Below are 19,241 nucleotides of genomic sequence, written 5' to 3' on the forward strand. Positions count from 1 at the left end.
GGAACATTATAATATAATACTGTCTGATAGACTGGATACCTGGAACATCATAATATAATACTGTCTGATAGACTGGATACCTGGAACATCATAATATAATACTGTCTGATAGACTGGATACCTGGAACATTATAATATAATACTGTCTGATAGACTGGATACCTGGAACATTATAATACTGTCTGGTAGACTGGATACCTGGAACATTATAATATAATACTGTCTGATAGACTGGATACCTGGAACATTATAATACTGTCTGATAGACTGGATACCTGGAACATTATATATAGAACTATAAAAGTCCTTAAATCATACAAAGATTACCAGTTTAAAGATGAACTTGCTAATCCAGCCGGGTGTCAGATTTCAAAAAGGCTTTACGGTGAAAGCAAACCATGTTATCTGAGAACAGCACCCAGCAGACAAATCTTTACAAACAGTTACCAGCCAAGTAGAGGAGTTACACAAGTCAGAAATAGAGAAACTTATCTTTGATGATCTTCATATGGTTGCACTCACAAGACTCCCATTTACTCAATACATGTTAGTTTTGTTTCAGTTTTATATCCAAAACCTCCGTTTTGTTTAATCCACAGGCTCAAACGACAGGCAGACGAAAAGTCTAAATAGTATCCGTAAAGTTCGTAGTAACATGTCAAACGATGTTTATAATCGATCCTCAGGTTGTTTTTAGTCGTAATAATTAATAATATTTCAACCGGAGAATACCAGTTAAGAAAACAAGAAAGCCTCTCGGTCGTGAAAAACCTCTGGGACACTGCAGTGTCCACTCATTCAGAGTATTACTCCCTAATTTTTCAGAATACAAGCCTGAAACAATGTTAGATATTGACATCTAGTGGAAGCCAGGAAGTGCAATCTTGAGTCCTAAATCAATGGAATCTGTAAAGGCAGAATGGATAACTACAAACATAAATCCATCCAGGAAGTGGGATTGTTTTTTCTCGGGTTTTTGAGCTAACGGAGAACATTAACGATGTATAAACTGTGTTTCTGATCAATTTGATCAATAATGTTATTTTAAATGGACAAAATAAAGTTTTTCTTTCAAAAACAAGGACATTTCTAAGTGACCCCCAACTTGAAACGATTGTGTATTTCAGAGGGAGATTACCAGTTAGATATTGATCGTGTTTTTCAGAGGGAGATTACCAGTTAGATATTGATCGTGTTTTTCAGAGGGAGATTACCAGTTAGATATTGATTGTGTATTGATCGTGTTTTTCAGAGGGAGATTACCAGTTAGATATTGATCGTGTTTTTCAGAGGGAGATTACCAGTTAGATATTGATCGTGTATTTGAGAGGGAGATTACCAGTTAGATATTGATCGTGTATTTGAGAGGGGAGATTACCAGTTAGATATTGATCGTGTTTTTCAGAGGGGAGATTACCAGTTAGATATTGATCGTGTTTTTCAGAGGGAGATTACCAGTTAGATATTGATATTGATTACCAGTTAGATATTGATCGTGTTTTTCAGAGGGAACATTACCAGTTAGATATTGATCGTGTTTTCAGAGGGAATTGCAGAGATATTGATCGTGTATTTCAAAGGGAGATTACCAGTTAGATATTGATCGTGTATTTGGAGATGGTGAGATTACCAGTTAGATATTGATCGTGTTTTTTCAGAGGGACTTACCAGTTAGATATTGATCGTGTATTGCAGAGGGAGATTACCAGTTAGATATTGATCGTGTATTTCAGAGGGAGATTACCAGTTAGATATTGATCGTGTTGCAGAGGGAGTTACCAGTTAGATATTGATCGTGTATTTCAGAGGGAGATTACCAGTTAGATATTGATCGTGTCTTTCAGAGGGAGATTACCAGTTAGATATTGATGTCGTGTATTGTCAGAGGGAATTAAGAGATATTGATCGTGATTGATCGTGAGAGGGAGATTACCAGTTAGATATTGATCGTGTATTTCAGAGCCAGTTAGATATTGATCGTGTATTGCAGAGGGGAGATTACCAGTTGAATTGAAGAGGGAATAGGTACCATGTTATATGTGATGTGTGTCTGCTCTGGTCTAGCTGTTGAATAAGAGTGTTATATAATCTGGTTAAGAGGTATGTGATGTCTCTCTGCTCTGGTCTAGCTGTTGAATAAGAGGTTATTTGTGATGTCTCTCTGCTCTGGTCTAGCTGTTGAATAAGAGGTTATATAATGTTATATGGTGATGTGATGTCTCCTGTCTGGTCTAGCTCTGAGTCTGGTCTAGCTGTTGAATAAGAGGTTATATAATGTTATATGTGATGTCTCTCTGCTCTGGTCTAGCTGTTGAATAAGAGGTTATATAATGTTATATGTGATGTCTCTCTGCTCTGTCTAGCTGTCTGGTCTGAGCTGGTCTAGCTGAATAAGAGGTTATATAATGTTATATGTGATGTCTCTCTGCTCTGGTCTAGCTGCTGAATAAGAGGTTATATAATGTTATATGTGATGTCTCTGCTCTGGTCTAGCTGTTGAATAAGAGGTTATTTGTGATGTCTCTCTGTTCTAGCTGTAATGTTATGTGTGTGGTTATATCTCTCTCTGCTCTGGTCTAGCTGTTGAATAAGAGGTTATATGTGATGTCTCTCTGCTCTGGTCTAGCTGTTGAATAAGAGGTTATATAATGTTATATGTGATGTCTCTCTGCTCTGGTCTAGCTGTTGAATAAGAGGTTATATAATGTTATATGTGATGTCTCTCTGCTCTGGTCTAGCTGTTGAATAAGAGGTTATATAATGTTATATGTGATGTCTCTCTGCTCTGGTCTAGCTGTTGAATAAGAGGTTATATAATGTTATATGTGATGTCTCTCTGCTCTGGTCTAGCTGTTGAATAAGAGGTTATATAATGTTATATGTGATGTCTCTCTGCTCTGGTCTAGCTGTTGAATAAGAGGTTATATGTGATGTCTCTCTGCTCTGGTCTAGCTGTTGAATAAGAGGTTATATAATGTTATATGTGATGTCTCTCTGCTCTGGTCTAGCTGTTGAATAAGAGGTTATATAATGGTATATGTGATGTCTCTCTGCTCAGTGCTCTGGTCTAGCTGTTGAATAAGAGGTTATATAATGTTATATGTGATGTCTCTCTGCTCAGTGCTCTGGTCTAGCTGTTGAATAAGAGGGTATATGTGATGTCTCTCTGCTCTGGTCTAGCTGTTGAATAAGAGGTTATATAATGGTATATGTGATGTCTCTCTGCTCTGGTCTAGCTGTTGAATAAGAGGTTATATAATGTTATATGTGATGTCTCTCTGCTCAGTGCTCTGGTCAAGCTGCTGAATAAGTCTATCGAGGGAACGGCTGATGATGATGAGGAAGGTGTCACACCAGACACTGCCATCCGCTCTGGACTGGAACTACTGAAGGTATGGATGGAGGGATGAAGAGAGAGAGGGAGACTGAAGGTATGGATGGAGGGATGAAGAGAGAGATGGGATGAAGAGAGGGGATGGAGGGATGAAGAGAGAGGGATGGAGGGATGAAGAGAGGGGATGGAGGGATGAAGAGAGAGAGGGAGGATGGAGGGATGAAGAGAGAGGGAGGATGGAGGGATGAAGAGAGAGGGAGGATGGAGGGATGAAGAGAGAGAGGGGATGGAGGGATGAGGAGAGAGAGGGGATGGAGGGATGAAGAGAGAGAGAGGGATGGAGGGATGAAGAGAGAGAGAGGGATGGAGGGATGAAGAGAGAGAGAGGGGATGGAGGGATGAAGAGAGAGAGGGAGGATGGAGGGATGAAGAGAGAGAGAGGATGGAGGGATGAAGAGAGAGGGGATGGAGGGATGAAGAAAGAGAGAGGGGATGGAGGAGAGAGGGGATGGAGGGATGAAGAAAGAGAGAGGGAGGGAGGAGGAGAGAGGGAGAGAGAGGGGATGGAGGGATGAAGAAAGAGAGAGAGAGAGAGAGAGAGAGGGGATGGAGGGATGAGGAGAGAGAGGGGATGGAGGGATGAAGAGGGAGAGAGAGAGAGGGGATGGAGGGATGAAGAGGGAGAGAGAGAGAGGGGATGGAGGGATGAAGAGGGAGAGAGAGAGAGGGGATGGAGGGATGAAGAGGGAGAGAGAGAGAGGGGATGGAGGGATGAAGAGAGAGGGGATGGAGGGATGAAGAGAGAGAGGGATGATGGAGGGATGAAGAGAGAGCGGGAGGATCGAGGGATGAAGAGAGAGAGAGGATGGAGGGATGAAGAGAGAGGGGATGGAGGGATGAAGAGGGAGAGAGAGAGAGGGGATGGAGGGATGAAGAGAGAGGGGATGGAGGGATGAAGAGAGAGAGGGAGGATGGAGGGATGAAGAGAGAGCGGGAGGATCGAGGGATGAAGAGAGAGAGAGGATGGAGGGATGAAGAGAGAGGGGATGGAGGGATGAAGAAAGAGAGAGGATGGAGGGATGAGGGAGAAGAAAGAGAGAGAGAGGGGATGGAGGGATGAAGGAGAGCGGAGGGATGGAGGGATGAAGAGAGGGATGGAGGGATGAAAGAGAGAGGGGATGGAGGGATGAGAAGAGAGAGGGGATGGAGGGATGAAGAGAGAGGGGGATGGAGGGATGAAGAGAGAGGGGGGATGGAGGGATGAAGAGAGAGGGGGATGGAGGGATGAAGAGAGAGAGGGGATGGAGGGATGAAGAGAGAGGGGGATGGAGGGATGAAGAGAGAGGGGGATGGAGGGATGAGGAGAGAGGGGATGGAGGGATGAGGAGAGAGGGGATGGAGGGATGAGGAGAGAGGGGATGGAGGGATGAAGAGAGAGAGGGGATGGAGGGATGAAGAGAGAGAGGGATGGAGGGATGAAGAAAGAGAGAGAGGGGATGGAGGGATGAGGAGAGAGGGGATGGAGGGATGAAGAGAGGGAGAGAGAGAGGGATGGAGGGATGAGGAGAGAGGGGATGGAGGGATGAAGAGAGAGAGAGAGAGGGGGGCGAGAGGGAGGGAGGAGGGGACCGTGGATGAATGGACAGAGTAACTTTTTCTTGTCTTCCTCCTCTCTTCCTCCTTCTCCACGCCCTTTCCTCCTCCTCTTCCTCCTCTCCTCCTCCTCCCTTCTCCTCTTCTCCTCCTCTCCTCTTCCTCCTCTTCTCCTCTCTCCTCCTCCTCTTCTCCTCCTCTCCTCTTCCTCTCCTCCTCTCCTCTTCCTCCTCTTCTTCTCTCCTCCTCCTCTTCCTCCTCTCCTCCAGGTTCTGTCCTTCACCCACCCCACAGCGTTCCACTCTGCTGAGACGTATGAGTCTCTGCTTCAGTGTCTGAAGATGGAGGATGACAAGGTGGCCGAGGCGGCCATTCAGATCTTCAGGAACACCGGACAGAAAATAGAGACCGAACTACAGCAGATACGATCGTAAGAGAGGCAGGGAGGGAGGGAGGGGGAGGCAGAGAGGGGGAGGGGGGGAGGGGAAGGGAGGGAGGGGGAGGGTGGGAGGGTGGGAGAGAGGGGGGAGGGAGGGAGGGGGAGGGAGAGACAGGGAGGGAGGGATAGAGGGGGAGGCAGGGTGGGAGGGAGGGAGAGACAGGGAGGGAGGGAGAGAGGGGGAGGGAGGGGGAGAGACAGGGAGGGAGGGAGGGAGGGAGAGACAGGGAGGGAGGGAGGGAGGAGGGAGGGAGGGAGGGAGGGAGGGGAGGCAGGGGGGAGGGAGGGAGGGAGGCAGGGTGGGAGGGAGGGAGAGGGGGAGGGAGGGGGGAGGGAGAGACTGGGTGGATAGCTAATGTAATGGGTAAAGGGTCCATGACTGTAGTCAGTCTGTTAACCTCCTCTCCTCCCTGTAGTCAGTCTGTTAAGCTCCTCTCCTCCCTGTAGTCAGTCTGTTAACCTCCTCTCCTCCCTGTAGTCAGTCTGTTAATCTCCTCCCTCCCTGTAGTCAGTCTGTTAACCTCCTCTCCTTCCTTCCTGTAGTCAGTCTGTTAATCTCCTCTCCTCCCTGTAGTCAGTCTGTTAACCTCCTCTCCTTCCTCCCTGTAGTCAGTCTGTTAACCTCCTCTCCCTCCCTGTAGTCAGTCTGTTAACCTCCTCTCCTTCCTCCCTGTAGTCAGTCTGTTAACCTCCTCTCCTCCTCCCTGTAGTCAGTCTGTTAACCTCTCTCCTTCCTCCCTGTAGTCAGTCTGTTAACCTCCTCTCCTCCCTCCCTGTAGTCAGTCTGTTATTCTCCTCTCCTCCCTGTAGTCAGTCTGTTAACCTCCTCTCCTCCCTGTAGTCAGTCTGTTAACCTCCTCTCCTCCCTCCCTCTAGTCAGTCTGTTAACCTCCTCTCCTCCCTCCCTCTAGTCAGTCTGTTAACCTCCTCTCCCTTCCTCCCTGTAGTCAGTCTGTTAACCTCCTCTCCTTCCTCCCTGTAGTCAGTCTGTTAACCTCCTCCCTCCCTGTAGTCAGTCTGTTAACCTCCTCTCCTCCCTCCCTGTAGTCAGTCTGTTAACCTCCTCTCCATCCTTCCTGTAGTCAGTCTGTTAACTTCCTCTCCTTCCTTCCTGTAGTCAGTCTTTTAACCTCCTCTCCTCTCCTCCCTGTAGTCTGTCTGTTAACCTCCTCTCCTCCCTGTAGTCAGTCTGTTAACCTCCTCTCCTCCCTCCCTGTAGTCAGTCTGTTAACCTCCTCTCCTCCCTCCCTGTAGTCAGTCTGTTAACCTCCTCTCCTCCCTGTAGTCAGTCTGTTAACCTCCTCTCCTCCCTGTAGTCAGTCTGTTAAGCTCCTCTCCTCCCTGTAGTCAGTCTGTTAACCTCCTCTCCTCCCTGTAGTCAGTCTGTTAACCTCCTCTCCTCCCTCCCTGTAGTCAGTCTGTTAACCTCCTCTCCTCCCTGTAGTCAGTCTGTTAATCTCCTCTCCTCCCTGTAGTCAGTCTGTTAACCTCCTCTCCTTCCTTCCTGTAGTCAGTCTGTTAACCTCCTCTCCTCTCCTCCCTGTAGTCAGTCTGTTAACCTCCTCTCCTTCCTCCCTGTAGTCAGTCTGTTAACCTCCTCTCCTCCCTGTAGTCAGTCTGTTAACCTCCTCTCCTTCCTCCCTGTAGTCAGTCTGTTAACCTCCTCTCCTCCCTCCCTGTAGTCAGTCTGTTATTCTCCTCTCCTCCCTGTAGTCAGTCTGTTAACCTCCTCTCCTCCCTGTAGTCAGTCTGTTAACCTCCTCTCCTCCCTGTAGTCAGTCTGTTAACCTCCTCTCCTCCCTCCCTCCCTCTAGTCAGTCTGTTAACCTCCTCTCCTTCCTTCCTGTAGTCAGTCTGTTAACTTCCCTTCCTCCCTGTAGTCAGTCTGTTAACCTTCCCTCCTGTAGTCAGTCTGTTAACCTCCTCTCCTCCCCTCCCTGTAGTCAGTCTGTTAACCTCCTCTCCATCCTTCCTGTAGTCAGTCTGTTAACTTCCTCTCCTTCCTTCCTGTAGTCAGTCTGTTAACCTCCTCTCCTCCCTCCCTGTAGTCAGTCTGTTAATCTCCTCTCCATCCTTCCTGTAGTCAGTCTGTTAACCTCCTCTCCTTCCTTCCTGTAGTCAGTCTTTTAACCTCCTCTCCTCTCCTCCCTGTAGTCTGTCTGTTAACCTCCTCTCCTCCCTGTAGTCAGTCTGTTAACCTCCTCTCCTCCTCCCTGTAGTCAGTCTGTTAACCTCCTCTCCTCCTCCCTGTAGTCAGTCTGTTAACCTCCTCTCCTCCCTGTAGTCAGTCTGTTAACCTCCCTCCTCCTCCCTGTAGTCAGTCTGTTAACCTCCTCTCCTTCCTCCCTGTAGTCAGTCTGTTAACCTCCTCTCCTCCCCCTGTAGTCAGTCTGTTAACCTCCTCCTCCTCCCTGTAGTCAGTCTGTTAACCTCCTCTCCTCCCTCCCTGTAGTCAGTCTGTTAACCTCCTCTCCTCTCCTCCCTGTAGTCAGTCTGTTAACCTCCCCTCCTCCCTGTAGTCAGTCTGTTAACCTCCTCTCCTCCCTCCCTGTAGTCAGTCTTAACCTCCTCTCCTCCCTGTAGTCAGTCTGTTAACCTCCCCTCCTCCCTGTAGTCAGTCTGTTAACCTCCTCTCCTCCCTCCCTGTAGTCAGTCTGTTAACCTCCTCTCCTCCCCTGTAGTCAGTCTGTTAACCTCCTCTCCTCCCTCCCTGTAGTCAGTCTGTTAACCTCCTCTCCTCCCTCCCTGTAGTCAGTCTGTTAACCTCCTCTCCTCCCTGTAGTCAGTCTGTTAACCTCCTCTCCTCCCTCCCTGTAGTCAGTCTGTTAACCTCCTCTCCTCTCCTGTAGTCAGTCTGTTAACCTCCTCTCCTCCCTGTAGTCAGTCTGTTAACCTCCTCTCCTCCCTCCCTGTAGTCAGTCTGTTAACCTCCTCTCCTCCCTGTAGTCAGTCTGTTAACCTCCTCTCCTCCCTGTAGTCAGTCTGTTAACCTCCTCTCCTCCCTCCCTGTAGTCAGTCTGTTAACCTCCTCTCCTCCCTGTAGTCAGTCTGTTAACCTCCTCTCCTCTCCTCCCTGTAGTCAGTCTGTTAACCTCCCCTCTCCTCCCTGTAGTCAGTCTGTTAACCTCCTCTCCTCCCTGTAGTCAGTCTGTTAACCTCCTCCCTCCCTCCCTGTAGTCAGTCTGTTAACCTCCTCTCCCCCTGTAGTCAGTCTGTTAACCTCCTCTCCTCCCTCCCTGTAGTCAGTCTGTTAACCTCCTCTCCTCCCTGTAGTCAGTCTGTTAACCTCCTCTCCTCCCTCCCCTGTAGTCAGTCTGTTAACCTCCCCTCTCCTCCCTCCCTGTAGTCAGTCTGTTAATCTCCTCTCCTCCTCCCTGTAGTCAGTCTGTTAACCTCCTCTCCTCCCTGTAGTCAGTCTGTTAACCTCCTCTCTCCCTGTAGTCAGTCTGTTAAGCTCCTCTCCTCCCTGTAGTCAGTCTGTTAACCTCCTCTCCTCCCTGTAGTCAGTCTGTTAACCTCCTCTCCTCCTCCCCAGTCAGTCTGTTAACCTCCTCTCCTCCCTCCCTGTAGTCAGTCTGTTAACCTCCTCTCCTCCCTCCCTGTAGTCAGTCTGTTAACCTCCTCTCCTCTCCTCCCTGTAGTCAGTCTGTTAACCTCCTCTCCTCCCTGTAGTCAGTCTGTTAACCTCCTCTCCTCCCTGTAGTCAGTCTGTTAACCTCCTCTCCTCCCTGTAGTCAGTCTGTTAACCTCCTCTCCTCCCTCCCTGTAGTCAGTCTGTTAACCTCCTCTCCCCCCTGTAGTCAGTCTGTTAACCTCCTCTCCTCCCTCCTGTAGTCAGTCTGTTAACCTCCTCTCCTCTCCTCCCCTGTAGTCAGTCTGTTAACCTCCTCTCCTCCCTGTAGTCAGTCTGTTAACCTCCTCTCCTCCCTGTAGTCAGTCTGTTAACCTCCTCTCCTCCCTCCCTGTAGTCAGTCTGTTAACCTCCTCTCCTCCCTCCCTCCTCTGTAGTCAGTCTGTTAACCTCCTCTCCTCCCTCCCTGTAGTCAGTCTGTTAACCTCCTCTCCTCCCTCCCTGTAGTCAGTCTGTTAACCTCCTCTCCTCCCTGTAGTCAGTCTGTTAACCTCCTCTCCTCCCTGTAGTCAGTCTGTTAACCTCCTCTCCTCCCTGTAGTCAGTCTGTTAACCTCCTCTCCTCCCTGTAGTCAGTCTGTTAACCTCCTCCCTCTCCTCCCTGTAGTCAGTCTGTTAACCTCCTCTCCTCCCTCCCTAGTCAGTCTGTTAACCTCCTCTCCTCCCTGTAGTCAGTCTGTTAACCTCCTCTCCTCCCTCCCTGTAGTCAGTCTGTTAACCTCCTCTCCTCCCTGTAGTCAGTCTGTTAACCTCCTCTCCTCCCTGTAGTCAGTCTGTTAACCTCCTCTCCTCCCCCTGTAGTCAGTCTTAACCTCCTCTCCTCCCTGTAGTCAGTCTGTTAACCTCATCTCCTCCCTCCCTGTAGTCAGTCTGTTAACCTCCTCTCCTCCCTGTAGTCAGTCTGTTAACCTCCCCTCCTCCCTGTAGTCAGTCTGTTAACCTCCTCTCTCCCTGTAGTCAGTCTCCTCCCTGTAGTCAGTCTGTTAACCTCCTCTCCCTCCCTGTAGTCAGTCTGTTAACCTCCTCTCCTCCCTGTAGTCAGTCTGTTAACCTCCTCTCCTCCCTGTAGTCAGTCTGTTAACCTCCTCTCCTCCCTGTAGTCAGTCTGTTAACCTCCTCTCCCCCTGTAGTCAGTCTGTTAACCTCCTCTCCCCCCTGTAGTCAGTCTGTTAACCTCCTCTCCCCCCCTGTAGTCAGTCTGTTATTCTCCTCTCCCCCTGTAGTCAGTCTGTTAACCTCCTCTCCTCCCTGTAGTCAGTCTGTTAACCTCCTCTCCTCCTCCCTGTAGTCAGTCTGTTAACCTCCTCTCCTCCCTCCCTGTAGTCAGTCTGTTAACCTCCTCTCCTCCCTGTAGTCAGTCTGTTATTCTCCTCTCCTCCCTGTAGTCAGTCTGTTAACCTCCTCTCCTCCCTGTAGTCAGTCTGTTAACCTCCTCTCCTCCCTGTAGTCAGTCTGTTAACCTCCTCTCCCCCCCCAGGACCCTGATCCCAGTCCTTCATCAGAAGGCTAAACGTGGGACCCCCCACCAGGCCAAACAGGCTGTCCACTGTATCCACGCCATCTTCTGTAACAAGGAGGTCCAGCTGGCGCAGATCTTTGAGGTAGCACACACACACACACACACACACACACACACACACACACACACACACACACACACACACACACACACACACACACACACACACACACACACACACACACACACACACACACACACACACACACACACACACACACACACAGAGAGAGAGTAGGGCTTTGCTGCTCGGTGATACTAAAGTGCCAATAGAAAAGTCTTGTATTTGGTTACTAAATACTCTGTCAAAGTGGGAGGTAAAAAATATATTGATTATTAGATAAACATTCACCCTCCCTGAGTCAATACATGTTAAGATACGATCAAATCAATACAGTCCATCTTTAATTATACCACATAGGACCAAAACATTACCTCATCCAATATATCAATTGTCAATTATAGACACTCCCATCTCAAATACATCCTCCTGGACAAGATCTGAGAAGACACTGAGCCTCCTAGGTCCTAGGTCATATACTAGGTCAAGATAAGGGCAACCACAGAGGGGACATACAACACTGAGCCTCCTCGGTCCTAGGTCATATACTAGGTCAAGATAAGGGCAAAGTCAGAGGTGACAGACAATAGTGAGCCTCCTAGGTCATAGGTCATATACTCGATCAAGATAAGGGCAACCTCATACAATAGTGAGCCTCCTAGGTCATAGGTCATATACTAGGTCAAGTCGCTCTGGATAAGAGCTGCAACAAATGACTTAAATGAAAATGCCTACAATAGTGAGCCTCCTAGGTCATAGGTCATATACTAGGTCAAGATAATAAGGGCAACCTCAGATGAGACATACAATAGTGAGCCTCCTAGGTCATAGGTCATATACTAGGTCAAGATAAGGGCAACCTCAGAGGAGACATACAATAGTGAGCCTCCTAGGTCATAGGTCATATACTCGATCAAGATAAGGGCAACCTCAGAGGAGACATACAATAGTGAGCCTCCTAGGTCATAGGTCATATACTAGGTCAAGATAATAAGGGGCAACCTCAGAGGAGACATACAATAGTGAGCCTCCTAGGTCATAGGTCATATACTGGGTCAAGATAATAAGGGCAACCTCAGAGGAGACATACAATAGTGAGCCTCCTAGGTCATAGGTCATATACTAGGTCAAGATAAGGGCAACCTCAGAGGAGACATACAATAGTGAGCCTCCTAGGTCATAGGTCATATACTCGATCAAGATAAGGGCAACCTCAGAGGAGACATACAATAGTGAGCCTCCTAGGTCATAGGTCATATACTAAGTCAAGATAATAAGGGCAACCTCAGAGGAGACATACAATAGTGAGCCTCTAGGTCATAGGTCATATACTAGGTCAAGATAATAAGGGCAACCTCAGAGGAGACATACAATAGTGAGCCTCCTAGGTCATAGGTCATATACTAGGTCAAGATAAGGAGCAACCTCAGGTCATAGGTCAGACATACAATAGTGAGCCTCCTCATAGGTCATATACTAGGTCAAGATAAGGGCAACCTCAGAGGAGACATACAATAGTGAGCCTCCTAGGTCAAGGTCATAATATCAGATAAGGCAACCTCAGAGAGACATACAATAGTGAGCCTCCTAGGTCATAGGTCATATACTAGGTCAAGATAATAAAGGGCAACCTCAGAGGAGACATACAATAGTTCCTAGACACATTCCCAGAGGAGACATACAATAGTGAGCCTCCTAGGTCATAGGTCATATACTCGATCCAACCTCCATACAATAGTGAGCCCCTTCTGGTCATATTCTTCAACCTCAGAGGAGACATCAATAGTGAGCCTCCTAGGTCATAGGTTTAACAGACACAGAGGAGACATTGACATTCCCAGAAGAAGAGGAACCTCCATTCTGTCCTCCCCCCCTTCTGATATTCTTCATAGCCACACGGTTTAACAGACACATTGACTCCCCCTCTCTGGGCCCCTAGTGACTAAACCCGAGCAGAGAAGAAGGGATAACTGCAAACAGTATTATCCAAAAGAAATCATCCTCATGACAAATATCCCACATAAGCATTATTATATAAATAAAACATCTTATTTATCAATCACTAATTCTGATTCTGCCCCAACAGTCTCTAAGAGCTTTTAAACACCTGGATTGTAAATGATTAGCCCAGGTATAATTCTTCAAGCTCTGTCAAGTTGTTGGGGGATCATGGCTAGGATGGCCATTTAAGTCTTTCCATAGATTTACAATCAGATTTAAGTCTAAACTGTAACTCGGCAACTCAGGAACAGTCAGTGTCTTATTGCTAAGCAACTCCAGTGTAGATTTGGTTTTGTAAGTTATTGTCCTGCTGAAAGGTGAATTCCCAGTGTCTGGTATAAAAAAGCAGACTGAACCAGGTTTTCCTCTAGGATTTTGCCTGTTCTTAGCTCCAACCCGTATCTTTTTATCCTGAACAACTCCCTAGTCCTTGCCGATGACAAGAATACCCATACCATGATGCAGCCACTACCATGCTTGAAAATAAGGAGGCAGTTACTCAGTGATGTGTTGGATTTGCCCCAAACACCCTCTCTCCTCTCCCCCAGCCTCTCTCCTCTCCCCCAGCCTCTCTCCTCTCCCCCAGCCTCTCTCCTCTCCCCCAGCCTCTCTCCTCTCGCCTCTCTCCTCTCCCCCAGCCTCTCTCCTCTCCCCCAGCCTCTCTCCTCTCCCCAGCCTCTCTCCTCTCCCCCCCAGCCTCTCTCCCTCTCCTCCTCTCCCCCTCTCTCCTCTCCCCCTCTCTCCTCTCCCCCAGCCACTCTCTCTCCCCCCTCTCTCTCTCCCCCAGCCACTCTCTCTCTCCCCCTCTCTCTCTCTCTCTCCCCCAGCCTCTCCTTCTCTCCCCCTCTCTCTCTCTCTCTCTCTCCCCCAGCCTCTCCTTCTCTCCCCCAGCCTCTCTCTCTCTCCCCCAGCCTCTCTCCTCTCCCCCAGGCTCTGTGGTGGCTGCATCATGGTATGGGTATGCTTGTCATCGGCAAGAACTAGGGAGTTGTTCAGGATAAAAGATCGGGTTGGAGCTAAGAACAGGCAAAATCCTAGAGGAAAACCTGGTTCAGCCTGCTCTCTCTCTCTCTCTCTCCCTCCCAGCCTCTCTCTCTACCCAGCCTCTCTCTCTCTCTCCTCCTCCCAGCCTCTCTCTCTCTCCTCCCAGCCTCTCTCTCTCTCTCCTCCCAGCCTCTCTCTCTCTCTCCCCCAGCCTCTCTCTCTCCCCCCAGCCTCTCTCTCTCCCCCCAGCCTCTCTCTCTCCCCAGCCTCTCTCTCTCCCCCCAGCCTCTCTCTCTCCCCCAGCCTCTCTCTCCCCCCAGCCTCTCTCTCCCTAGCCTCTCTCCTCTCCCCCAGCCTCTCTCTCTCTAACCGCCTCTCTCCTCTCCCCCAGCCTCTCTCTCTCTAACCACCTCTCTCCTCTCCCCCAGCCTCTCTCTCTCTAACCCAGCCTCTCTCTCTCTAACCACCTCTCTCCTCTCCCTCCTCCTCTCTCCTCTCCCCCTGCCTCTCTCTCTCCTCTCCCCCCAGCCTCTCTCTCTCCTCTCCCCCAGCCTCTCTCTCTCCTCTCCCCAGCCTCTCTCTCTCTAACCACCTCTCTCCTCTCCCCCTGCCTCTCTCTCTCCTCTCCCGTAGCCTCTCTCTCTCCCCCCTCTCTCTCCCCCAGCCTCTCTCCCCAGCCTCTCTCTCTCTAACCCAGCCTCTCTCTCTCCACCTGCTTCCTCTCCCCCAGCCTCTCTCTCTCTAACCGCCTCTCTCTCCCCCAGCCTCTCTCTCTAACCACCTCTCTCCTCTCCCCCAGCCTCTCTCTCTCTAACCCAGCCTCTCTCTCTCTAACCACCTCTCTCCTCTCCCCCTGCCTCTCTCTCTCTCTCCCCTGCCTCTCTCTCTCCTCTCTCCCCCAGCCTCTCTCTCTCCCTCTCCCCCAGCCTCTCTCTCTCTAACCACCTCTCTCCTCTCCCCCCTCTCTCTCTCCTCTCTCCCGTAGCCTCTCTCTCTCCCCCTCTCTCTCTCCCCAGCCTCTCTCTCTCTAACCCAGCCTCTCTCTCTCTAACCACCTCTCTCCTCTCCCCCAGCCTCTCTCTCTCTAACCACCTCTCTCCTCTCCCCCAGCCTCTCTCTCTAACCACCTCTCCTCTCTCCCCCAGCCTCCCTCTAACATCCTCTCCCCCAGCCTCTCTCTCTAACCACCTCTCTCCTCTCCCCCAGCCTCTCTCTCTCTAACATCCTCTCTCCCAGCCTCTCCTAACCACCTCTCCTCTCCCCCCAGCCTCTCTTTCTAACCACCTCTCTCCTCTCCCCCAGCCTCTCCCCAGCCTCTCTCCTCTCCCCCAACCGCCTCTCTCTCTAACCTCTCTCTCTAACCACCTCTCTCTAACCACCTCTCTCTCTCCCCCCAGCCTCTCTCTCTCTAACCACCTCTCTCTAACCACCTCTCTCCTCTCCCCCAGCCTCTCTCTCTAACCACCTCTCTCCTCTCCCCCAGCCTCTCTCTCTCTCTAACCACCTCTCTCTAACCACCTCTCTCCTCTCCCCCAGCCTCTCTCTCGTAGTCTGAATGCTGACGTCCCAGAACAGTTGATAACCCCCCTGGTCAGTCTGGGTCATATCTCTCTACTGGCTCCAGATCAGTTTGCCTCCCCCATGAAGGCCATCGTGGCCAACTTCATCGTCAAGGACCTGCTCATGAACGACAGGGTGGGTTTTGGGAGCGAAGACACACACACACACACACACACACACACACACACACACACACACACACACACACACACACACACACACACACACACACACACACACACACACACACACACACACACACACACACACACACTGATCATTAATACACACACACACACACTGATCATTAATACACACACACACACACACACACACACACACACACTGATCATTAATACACACACACACACACACACACACACACACACACACACACACTGATCATTAATACACACACACACACACACACTGATCATTAATACACACACACACACACACACACACACACACACACACACACACACACACACACACACACACACACACACACACACACACACACACACACACTGATCATTAATACACACACACACACTGATCATTAATACACACACACACACTGATCATTAATACACACACACACACACACACACACACACACACACACACACACACACACACACACACACACACACACACACACACACACACACACACACAACACACACACACACACACACTGATCATTAATACACACACACACACACACTGATCATTAATACACACACACACACACACTGATCATTAATACACGCACTGACACACCTACACACACACCTACACACACACACCTACACACACACACACACCCTACACACACATAAATCCATGTATCTACACACCGACGCTAGTGCTTGGGTCACCTAAAGACACAGGGATTGTAGAGAGGGTCACCTAAAGACACAGGGGTTGTAGAGAGTCACCTAAAGACACAGGGGTTGTAGAGAGGGTCACTGCTAGCGCTTGGGTCACCTAAAGACACAGGGATTGTAGAGAGGGTCACTGCTAGCGCTTGGGTCACCTAAAGACACAGGGGTTGTAGAGAGGGTCACTGCTAGCGCTTGGGTCACCTAAAGACACAGGGGTTGTAGAGAGGGTCACTGCTAGTGCGTGGGTATGTAATGTATATATATATATAATAAAGAGGGAATGTGCTGCTCGTGCTTCACCATCTTGTGTCTCCAGTCTGTAGGAAACAAAAATGGGAAGCTGTGGACATCTGACGAAGAAGTTTCTCCTGAGGTGCTGGCTAAGGTAACTACACCCTACATATCTCCTCCTAACTACACTCTCCTGAGGTAACTACACCCTACATATCTCCTCCTAACTACACTCTCCTGAGGTAACTACACCCTACATATCTCCTCCTAACTACACTCTCCTGAGGTAACTACACCCTACATATCTCCTCCTAACTACACTCTCCTGAGGTAACTACACCCTACATATCTCCTCCTAACTACACTCTCCTGAGGTAACTACACCCTACATATCTCCTCCTAACTACACTCTCCTGAGGTAACTACACCCTACATATCTCCTCCTAACTACACTCTCCTGAGGTAACTACACCCTACATATCTCCTCCTAACTACACTCTCCTGAGGTAACTACACCCTGCATATCTCCTCCTAACTACACTCTCCTGAGGTAACTACACTCTCTACATATCTCCTCCTAACTACACTCTCCTGAGGTAACTACACCCTACATATCCCTCCTAACCACACTCTCTCTACTCCTCCTCCTAACTACACTCTCCTGAGGTAACTACACCCTACATATCTCCTCCTAACTACACTCTCCTGAGGTAACTACACCCTACATATCTCCTCCTAACTACACTCTCCTGAGGTAACTACACCCTACATATCTCCTCCTAACTACACTCTCCTGAGGTAACTACACCCTACATATCTCCTCCTAACTACACTCTCCTGAGGTAACTACACCCTACATATCTCCTCCTAACTACACTCTCCTGAGGTAACTACACCCTACATATCTCCTCCTAACTACACTCTCCTGAGGTAACTACACCCTACATATCTCCTCCTAACTACACTCTCCTGAGGTAACTACACCCTACATATCTCCTCCTAACTACACTCTCCTGAGGTAACTACACTCTACATATCTCCTCCTAACTACACTCTCTGTCCCTCGCATATCTCCTCCTCTCTCTTTCTGTCCCTCGCCTCCTCCTCCTCTTTCTGTCCCTCGCTCCTCCTCCTCTCTCTCTGTCTGTCCTCGCTCTCCTCCTCTCTCTTCTGTCCCTCGCTCTCCTCCTCTCTCTTTCTGTCCCTCGCTCTCCTCCTCTCTCTTTCTGTCCCTCGCTCTCCTCCTCTCTCTCTGTCCCTCGCTCTCCTCCTCGATCTCTGTCCCTCGCTCTCCTCCTCGATCTCTTTCTGTCCCTCGCTCTCCTCCTCTCTTTTCTGTCCCTCGCTCTCCTCCTCTCTCTTCTGTCCCCTCGCTCTCCTCCTCGATCTCTCTGTCCCTCGCTCTCCTCCTCGATCTCTCTGTCCCTCGCTCTCCTCCTCCTCGATCTCTCTGTCCCTCGCTCTCCTCCTCTCTCTGTCCTCGCTCCCTCGCCTCGCTCCCTCCCTCTCTCTCTTTCTGTCCCTCGCTCTCCTCCTCTATCTTTCTGACCCTTGCTCTCTGTCTCTCGCTCTCCGCCTCGCTCTCTGTCCCTCGCTCTCTCTGTCCCTTGCTCTCCTCTCTCTTTCTGTGCCTTGCTCTTTGTCCCTCGCTCTCGCTCTTTCTGTCCCTCGCTCTCCTCTCTCTTTCTGTCCCTCGCTCTCCTCTCTCTTTCTGTCCCTCGCTCTCCTCCTCTCTCTTTCTGTCCCTCGCTCTCCTCTCTCTTTGTCCCTTGCTCTCCTCCTCTCTCTCTCTGTCCCTTGCTCTCCTCCTCTCTCTGTCCCCTCTGTCCCTTGCCTCTCCTCTCTCTGTCCCTCGCTCTCCTCTCTCTCTGTCCCTCGCTCTCCTCTCTCTCTGTCCCTCGCTCTCCTCTCTCTCTGTCCCTCGCTCTCCTCCTGTCTCTCTCTGTCCCTCGCTCTCCTCTACCTCTCTCTTTTCTAATACTTTCCCCCCACACAGGTCCCCAGTGGGACTCAAACCTATAACCCTGGCAATTTCAAGCACTGTGCTCTACCAACTGAGTTGCTCTCCTCCCCCTTTCTCTGTCCTCCCTCTCTCCGTCTCTCCTCCCCAGGTGCAGGCCATTAAGCTGTTGGTGCGTTGGCTCCTCGGTATGAAGAACAACCAGTCTAAATCGGCCAACTCCACCCTCCGACTGCTGTCCGCCATGCTGGTCTCGGAGGGAGACCTCACAGAACAGAAAAAGATCAGGTATGTGGAGGTCAGAGGTCAACAACGCTGGTCTGAGAGGGAGACCTCACAGAACAGAAGATCAGGTATGTAGAGGTCAGAGGTCAGACTGCTGTCCGCCATGCTGGTCTCGGAGGGAGACCTCACAGAACAGAAGAAGATCAGGTATGTGGAGGTCAGAGGTCAGACTGCTGTCAGCCATGCTGGTCTCAGAGGGAGATCTCTGGGTCAGGTGTTGAAGGTTAGGGATTAGAGGTCGTTGGTTGAGCGGTCAGGCTAACTGCGTTTTGGGGGGGGGGGGGGTGTAGGTTACAAAATAGTCATTCATGCTCATGACTCACATCTCTTCCTCCTCTTCCTCCTCTTCCTCCCGCAGTAAGTCAGACATGTCTCGTCTGCGTCTGGCAGCAGGAGGAGCCATCATGAAACTGGCCCAGGAACCGGTTTACCATGACATCATCACACCGGAACAGTTCCAGCTCTGTGGGCTGGTCATCAACGTAAGACTGTCTGTCGGGGTGGGACTTTAGGACACGTTTCTGTCAGGGTGGGCTGGTCATCAACGTAAGACTGTCTGTCGGGGTGGGACTTTAGGACACGTCTCTGTCAGGGTGGGCTGGTTATCAATGTAAGACTGTCTGTCGGGTGGGACTTTAGGACACGTTTCTGTCAGGGTGGGACTTTAGGACACGTTTCTGTCGGGGTGGGACTTTAGGACACGTTTCTGTCAGGGTGCGACTTTAGGACACGTTTCTGTCAGGGTGGGCTGGTT

At 49.9% G+C, this 19,241-nt stretch overlaps 1 protein-coding gene across 1 annotated transcript in view; it reads left to right on the forward strand.

Moving 5' to 3' along the window:
• LOC124021895 (sister chromatid cohesion protein PDS5 homolog A-like) overlaps positions 1–19,241 on the forward strand; it is a 76,708-nt gene that overhangs the window by 31,551 nt on the left and 25,916 nt on the right. The window contains exons 12-18 of the mRNA XM_046337029.1: positions 3,237–3,392; positions 5,197–5,357; positions 10,474–10,597; positions 15,098–15,256; positions 16,328–16,396; positions 18,354–18,490; positions 18,846–18,969. Of these exons, the coding sequence (XP_046192985.1) occupies positions 3,237–3,392; positions 5,197–5,357; positions 10,474–10,597; positions 15,098–15,256; positions 16,328–16,396; positions 18,354–18,490; positions 18,846–18,969 (930 nt within the window). The remainder of the gene's footprint in view (positions 1–3,236; positions 3,393–5,196; positions 5,358–10,473; positions 10,598–15,097; positions 15,257–16,327; positions 16,397–18,353; positions 18,491–18,845; positions 18,970–19,241) is intronic.

The sequence above is a fragment of the Oncorhynchus gorbuscha genome, unplaced genomic scaffold (assembly GCF_021184085.1).
Source record: "Oncorhynchus gorbuscha isolate QuinsamMale2020 ecotype Even-year unplaced genomic scaffold, OgorEven_v1.0 Un_scaffold_1245, whole genome shotgun sequence".
Lineage (NCBI taxonomy): Eukaryota > Metazoa > Chordata > Actinopteri > Salmoniformes > Salmonidae > Oncorhynchus > Oncorhynchus gorbuscha.